General features: G+C 45.5%; 1 protein-coding gene across 5 annotated transcripts in view; it reads right to left on the bottom strand.

The window, feature by feature from the left end:
* Mdm4 (MDM4 regulator of p53) overlaps positions 1-7,266 on the bottom strand; it is a 65,627-nt gene continuing 58,361 nt past the window's right edge. For 2 of the 5 annotated variants that reach the window (XR_005874333.1, XM_040738985.1), the window contains 2 exons: positions 5,323-5,488; positions 1-241 (listed from right to left, as the gene is read on the bottom strand). Coding sequence is in view for 4 of the 5 variants with exons in the window: in XM_040738985.1 (XP_040594919.1) it covers positions 200-241; positions 5,323-5,488 (208 nt within the window). In the remaining variant the exon portion in view is untranslated. Of the gene's footprint in view, positions 661-5,322; positions 5,489-7,266 lie in introns of all 5 variants that reach the window. The other 3 variants (XM_040738984.1, XM_040738983.1, XM_040738982.1) reach the window with 3 other exon arrangements.

The following is a 7,266-nucleotide window of genomic DNA, read 5'->3' as shown; positions in this document are numbered from 1 at the left end:
TAGAATGAATGTATAATATATTAAATAATTACATTTAAAGGATATTTATTACAGTGCCTTACAGGCTGTGGTCTGGCTAGTCTTGCGGTGGCTGCCTTGCCTCAGAGAGATGAAGAATTCCATAATTACTGCATATCTCAACAGTCCCAATCTGGTGCTGGAATCCTGGAGTATTCCTGAAGAGTTTCTTGTCTTCTGTCTATTGGAATCCTGGCTTCAGCAACAGGATAAATGACTTTGCCTGCAAGAGGGAGGGCAAGCAAGGAGAAGGCCAAGCCACCGTCTTCTGTGTCATTTTACCTGCAATGCCACCAGAAGATGTGACCCAGATTTAGGGTAGATCTCTCTGCTTCAAATAATCCGATTTAGAAATTCCTTCAGAGGAGTGCCCAGCAGCTTGGGTTTTTGGTTGATTTCAGATGTACTCAAGTTGACAACCAAGATTAGCCATTACAGGGTCCACAAATATATAACACAGCAGGCTCTGGGTGCTTTCAGATTCCCTATTTATAGCATGGTGTTTGCCAAACACAGCAAGGTTCTGTACCTGTCAGAGTACACTGTTGTCAACACGGAGGTTGGAATCACACACATGCCAAAGCTGGTGTTTGGAGTCGAGGAAGGCACTTGCGGAGGCCACGAGAAGCCCGGGAAGGCTTCCTGCAGGAGGTGAATGAATAATGTGGCAAGGTGCCCATGGGCACTTTGGTTATCACAACCCCACCCCAACTGCCAGCCCGGCTCAGGGTTAGAACGCTGGAAATCCAGTCATCTAAGATCACAATAGCAATGATGGAACAAGGTTAGATTCAGAGGCCAACGACCTTCCAGCTCACCCAACTGCTCCCTGCCTGGGGGCGGGGGTGGGACACGCAGCCATCTACCTCCCTACAGTAGAGAAGAAAAGTTTCCCCTCTAAGCATAGTGTGACATGATGGCTTTGCTTATTTATTTGATATATGATTTGTATTCAGTAAAATTTTAAGTGAGCAGATTAATACGCTTAGGCAAGTGTATACCCCAGATAACAGCACATAAATCAGGATATGGAATAAATATCCCCACAGCCTCAGAAAACCCCCACTGGGCCTACCATGTTTTCATTTCTGTCACTGTGGATTCACACGGATGGCTCTAGAACTTACATAAATGAGCTTAATGCATGCATGGTTTCCCTCCTTTAAGGTAATTAAGAACAGGTTTCATATAGGGCACTCCCTGAGAAACCTCTAACCACGGAATTCTGGCTTACTGATGACTACAGGCACCTAAGTTCCTCGTTGCTCACCCGAGCTCTCTGTTAGCCAAAGATGCTCAGATGCCCAACCCTGGGATGTGGAAGACTTCCTATCACGCCCTGTTTTATTACCTCTTTTCGCGTGGAAAGGACATACTCGGCCTCTGCTGGCCCCTGGGGGACTCCCTCCAGCTTCCCAAGCAAGAGAGGTCCCATTGGCATGAGGATTCCTCCAATCTTTACCACTACCCTGTACTTGTCTTACCATGCCTGCCTCGGGTCTCCAGGGAGACGATTCAGTACTAGCCCTGGGAAGTACACCCACTTCCCCAGAAGTCCTGGATGCCATCTTGTATCTGGATTTCTCTAGCTAGGAAGCCTCTAAGGTGGATAAAGTCTTTTGCAGGGTCTCGATCTTCACCTCAGCCTCTGTGTGAATCAGCCCCTTGTCTCTGTCAAAGACATCATCCCACATCCCTGTTTCCTGCATGGAGTATCTCTCTGCCCCCTTGAAGGCCAGGGATGCTCTGACTCACCAAATAAGTGAACCAGCTCAGAGAACCAGCCTTGTCAATCAAGGGCAGGACATCGGGCATCCCCCAGGGAGAAGAACAAACCCTCAATTATATTTTCACCACCTGGGAAAGCGACCTTTGTACCTCAGAATGTATACCAAGACTTTCTGGCACAGGGTGTCTGGTAAGGCTGTGTAAATTCTCCAAGAGTATATAACAGTGGGTACCACTGAAATGGCCTAGGCTGGGAGGGGAAGGGTACTGGAGGGGAGCACCTCAGGTCTCAGTGCCTCCGAACACCCCAGTGTCCTCCCCTAAAATACACTGTAACTGAGCTGGAGTCCCAAGGTGTAGTTGATTGAATATTTTTAAGTGATGTCCTAGACATCTCACAGTAACTGCAACTCAGGCTGCCTTCTCTCCAGGCAGCACAATACTAAAGTGCCCAGTGGCGTCCTTCCAACACACTTCAGGGGAAAGACGCAGGCTCTGCCCCACCAATTATTTCCATCAGATAAAAAAAAGCAGGATCTGAGGCAGGATGGATGTTTCAGGTCCAGTGTGTGTCAGTCAGTCATTCAGCAACCACTCAGGGGCCCTTCAGAGCAAACACTGATTACATCCATTCTGCTTTCACCTCTGTTCCTCCTACCGTTTCCTAATGTGTTTGATATCTATGTATGTATCCATCCATCCATCTATGTATCTATGTATCTATCTATCATCATCCATCCATCCATCTATGTGTCTATCCATCCATCCATCTATGTATCTATCTATCCATCCATCCATCCATCCATGTATCTATCCATCTATGTATCTATGTATCCATCCATCCATCCATGTATCTATCCATCCATCCATCCATGTATCTATCCATCCATCCATCCATCCATGTATCTATGTATGTATCTATCCATCCATCCATCCATCCATCTATGTATCTATGTATCTATCTATCTATCCATCCATCCATCCATCTATGTATCTATCCATCCATCCATCTATGTGTCTATCCATCCATCCATCTATGTATCTATCTATCCATCCATCCATCCATCCATGTATCTATGTATCTATCTATCCATCCATCCATCCATGTATCTATCCATCTATGTATCTATCTATCCATTCATCCATCCATCTACTATGTTTCTATCCATCCATCCATTTATCTATCCATCCATCCATCTAAGTAGCTAGCTATCTTTATCATCTCTATCTCTCTCCCCCCTCCTCCTCTCCCTCACCCTCTCTTCCTCCCCATCTCTCCCTGTCTCCCTGCCATTCATTCAGCAAAGATGAACCATCCTTGAAAAGCAAGTTGGTGCTCAAGAGCCTCCTAGTCTGGGTTTGAGCCTCAACTCTCTTACATACCAGCCTCACATAGTATGTCTGTGAGCTGGCAACAACCCAATACTCTCATGAGCTGCCACAGAGAGCAAATGAAGTCGCAGCACATGCCTGTGGGGGTTTTGGAAGGGTCATTTCTCTTAGAGTTTAGTTCCCTCCCTGGGGTGGAGATGATGGCTGCCTCTACTGCACAGCATCTAAAATGACACTAATTAGAAAAGTACTTGTTTTTTGCTTTTGTTTTTGTTTTGAGACAGGGTCTGTCTGCTTAGCCCTAACTTGCCTGAAACTCACTATGTAGAGTGTAGTTGGACTTTCCTTTGGGCTACCAGCTCACAAATAATGACACGGAGACTTGCTAATTATGAAAGCTTGGCCTTAGCTTAGGCTTTTTCCCAACTAACACTTATAACTTAAATTAGCCTGTTCCTATTAATTTACATCTACCATGTGATTCTTTACCTCTTCTCCATTATGTATGTCTGATTCTCTCTATGTCTGAATGGCATCTCCTGCTTCTCTTCTTCCCAGAGTTCTTCTCTCTCCTGGGAAGTCCCACCTATTTTCTCCTGTTTAGCTATTGACCATTCAGCTCTTTATTAAACCAACCACTGTGACACAGCTTCACATAGTGTAAACAAATGTTCCATAATAGTAGACCAGGCTGGCTTCAAACTCCCAGAGATCTGCTTGCCTCTGCCTCCTGAGGAGGATTGCCCTTGAGCTTTTGGCCACTTTGGTCTACATAGTCAATTCCAGGACTAGACAGCAAGACCCTTCCTCAAACAAAACAAGACAAACAATAGCCAAAACAGAATCTCTAAACAGTATATTGCAAGCAAGGCATGGTGGTATGTGCCTGTAGTCCCAGCACTCAGAAGGATCACAATTTGGGACCAGCCTGGGCAACAGAGCGAGATCTTGTCTTTGGGAAGACAAATGTAATGTGAAAGCTGTCCACATCTTATTGCAATAAAGATATTCTGTGATCACTACTTCTTCAGAAAAACTCTGAATTCCTAAGTCCACTGCTCAACAAGCTGCTTCTGACTGTCCTCTCAAAACAGAGTCATTCAGGGAAGCTTCCTCTAAAAACCCAGAGCCCTTCGATGGGTGAGGGCTCTGGTGCTGGGTGATCACAGACTTGTTACCTTCCTGGGCTCCAACCTCAGCATCTGTGAAATGGCCTTAATAAAAGTGTCTACTTTGTGGGTTGTTCATACATACCCTGGCACAGGGTGAGGCTCACTTATTCCTCTACTGTACAATGTGTGGGGCCAGAGAGACAGCTCAGCAGTTAAGAGCACGGTCGCTCTCCCAGAAGTCCTGGGTTCAGTTCCCAACAGCCCACAACCACCTGTAACTCCAGTTTCAGGGAATCCGATGCCCTCTTGTGCCTCTGTGGGCAGACATGTGAAGCATATGTGGTGCACAGACATACATGCAGGGAAAACACCTATATGCATAAAATAAAAATAAATAAAACTTCAAAACAACAGCACTGCTGGGCACAGAGGAGGTGAATAGATCATATTCAGCCTTTGGGATATTTATGGCTTGGGAGGAGGTGGGCAGTCCTTATAAATCAGTGTGTCAAAACAACCAGTAGGGATCCAGCAGCCCTAGGGGCAGGGTCCTCTCAGGCAATAACCTGCTACCCAGAGGCTTGGCCTCGGGGCAGTACTGATCAAGCACCAACTGCCCCCTTCTTGGAGGCTGAGGCTGAGTCCCTGAGAGCACAGTGGCAGAGCATTGGCCGGCACAGCCCCAGTGTCTGCACACTCCAGCCAGTTCCATGAAGGAAGACTGCAGCGATTTCCTACATAAAACATCTTTATGGACTTGCAAATGCCAGACTCTAAAGTTCTCTCTCTAGAGTGGACTTGCCTGAGTAAGCTATGCTGCCCCACAGAGACCCCTAAACCAAAGCCTGGGTGGCACAATAGTTGTCACCTGTAAGCCTAGCAGGAAGTCTAGTGGGACTGAGACAAGAGTCAAGCTTGAAGACATCCCCTGCACACAGGCAGTGTGCAGCTCGGATAGCTGTACAGTTAGTTGTGCGTGTACTTGCTAAACCTCCCTCAAATGTGCACTGTCTAGGGGATTCCTACACGGGTGGTCCACCTGCTTCCTTCCCAAGAACTACACATGTGCATAGCAATTGCAGCAAGACTCCCAGGGGCCTGTGTCCTGTGTTCCCTGGACAGCAGTACTCACCACTGAATCAGTCATGCACAACCCAGCTAGTCCAGGCCAGTCAGAGTCCCTCTCTCCAATCTGAATTTGGAAAGAGATTCTACTGCAGTCATGACTTCTCACTAGTCTCAGACGTGCTAGAGGTGTCCTTTCTCTCCAAGTACCAAAGCATGTACAGTGAGCCAGTCTGCAACGAGAGGAAAGAAAGAATCTCACCCACAAAGAGAAGGCCCATAGCATCCATGCCCCTGGGTTCCAAGACACCATTAAGATTATTTGCACAAGTTCCGCATGTTTGTTTAGAATTAGTTCTATTACTTAAAGCCAATAAAGAGATCATGCAGTGTAACAGCTGTTCTTAACTAGGGGGTGATTCCCAGGGGATATTTGGGAGTATCTGGAGGTGTTTTGGTTTGGTTTTGTTTGAGACAGAATTTCTCTGTAGCTTTGAAGCTCAGAGAACTGAGCTCTGTAGAACAGACTGGCCTTGAACTCACAGAGATCCACCTGCCTCTGCCTCCCAAGTGCTGGGATTAAAGGCGTGTGCCACCACCTCCTGGCTTGGTATTTTGGGTTATAAAGATTGGAAGGAAGGGTACCACCATCACTGTCATCATCCAATGGTTAGCCAGAGATGCTGAGCCATCTCAGACTACAGAACAAATCGTCCAGTCTAAGATGTCAAGAATTGTCAAGTACTGCTGTCAAGGGCTCCTGGTGACTTGAAAAACCATGCCTCAGTGATGAGGCACTTGTCAGGATGCACACAGTCCCAGCACCCATGACAAACAAGATGGGATCCTTCTTATGCTTTACTTCTCCATTCTTGAATATTATTTTATCTGGAACGGTAGTGTTCTGGTGGGGAGAACTCACATGCCTTCAATAGCAGAACCCTGTGGATTAGTGATAACTGCCCTGAAGAACCCGTAGTCTACATAGCGCACTTAGCATTCCTAGACCTGTGAATTATCTGGCAGAAGTACTCTTCGGTAGAAAGTCTTAAGTCTGAGACTCATACAAGGATTGGTGCAGAAGGATGTTCAGCGCAGCCTTTTTTAGATTGTCAATAAAAGGAACCAAAAGACTGGAGAAATGGCTCAGCAGTTTAGAGAATTTTTGCTCTTGCAGAGGACCTGAATTCAATTCCCAGCAACCACGCAGTGGCTAACAACTGTCTATAGTGGGATCTGATGCCCTCTTCTGGCATAAAGGTGTACATGCAGATAGAGTTCATAAATCTAAAAGCAAAAACAAAAAACACAGAAACAGCACAAATATCCAATCATCAGGCCCTGTCACCTGAGTCATGATGCATTCATACATGGTGAAATTCATCAAACATTATCTGTGGATATTTCGAAGGAATGAACTACAGCCAACTTTATTTTCATTTATTTAAAATATGTTTCCAATTTTTCTACAATAACCATTTATTACTTTTCTAAATTTTTTTATTTCATGTGTATGAGTGTCTTGCCTGCATGTATGCCTGGGTACCACTTGAATGCCTAGTGACCAAGGACTCCAGAAGAGGGCATTAGTTGTCATGGGGTGCTAGGAACTGAAACCAGGTCTTCTGGAAGAGCAACCCGTGCTCTTAACTGTTGAGCCATCTTTAATGCCCTGCATATTACTTTTTTTTATATATTTATTTATATTTTATGTATGAGTGCTCTGCATGTATACCTGCATGTCAAAATAAGGCACCAGATCTCATTATAGATGGTTGTGAGCCACCATGTGGGTACGGGGAATTGAACTCAGGTCCTTTGAAAGAGCAGTCAGTGCTCTTAACTGCTGAGCCATCTCTCCAGTCCCCCCTATATATTACATTTCTCATTAGAAAATTTTCATACTAAAATAAATAAATGACACTAGAATTGAGGGAAGTCTAGATGTAGTGCTTTATCCAAAAATAAACAGGAACCAGACATTGTAAACAGGAGAGGAGGGGATGCCTGC

Source organism: Mesocricetus auratus, unplaced genomic scaffold (assembly GCF_017639785.1).
Source record: "Mesocricetus auratus isolate SY011 unplaced genomic scaffold, BCM_Maur_2.0 Super-Scaffold_100676, whole genome shotgun sequence".
In the NCBI taxonomy this organism is placed as follows: domain Eukaryota; kingdom Metazoa; phylum Chordata; class Mammalia; order Rodentia; family Cricetidae; genus Mesocricetus; species Mesocricetus auratus.
Note: the sequence above shows the minus strand (reverse complement) of the source record. Positions and strands in the feature narration are given on the sequence as shown.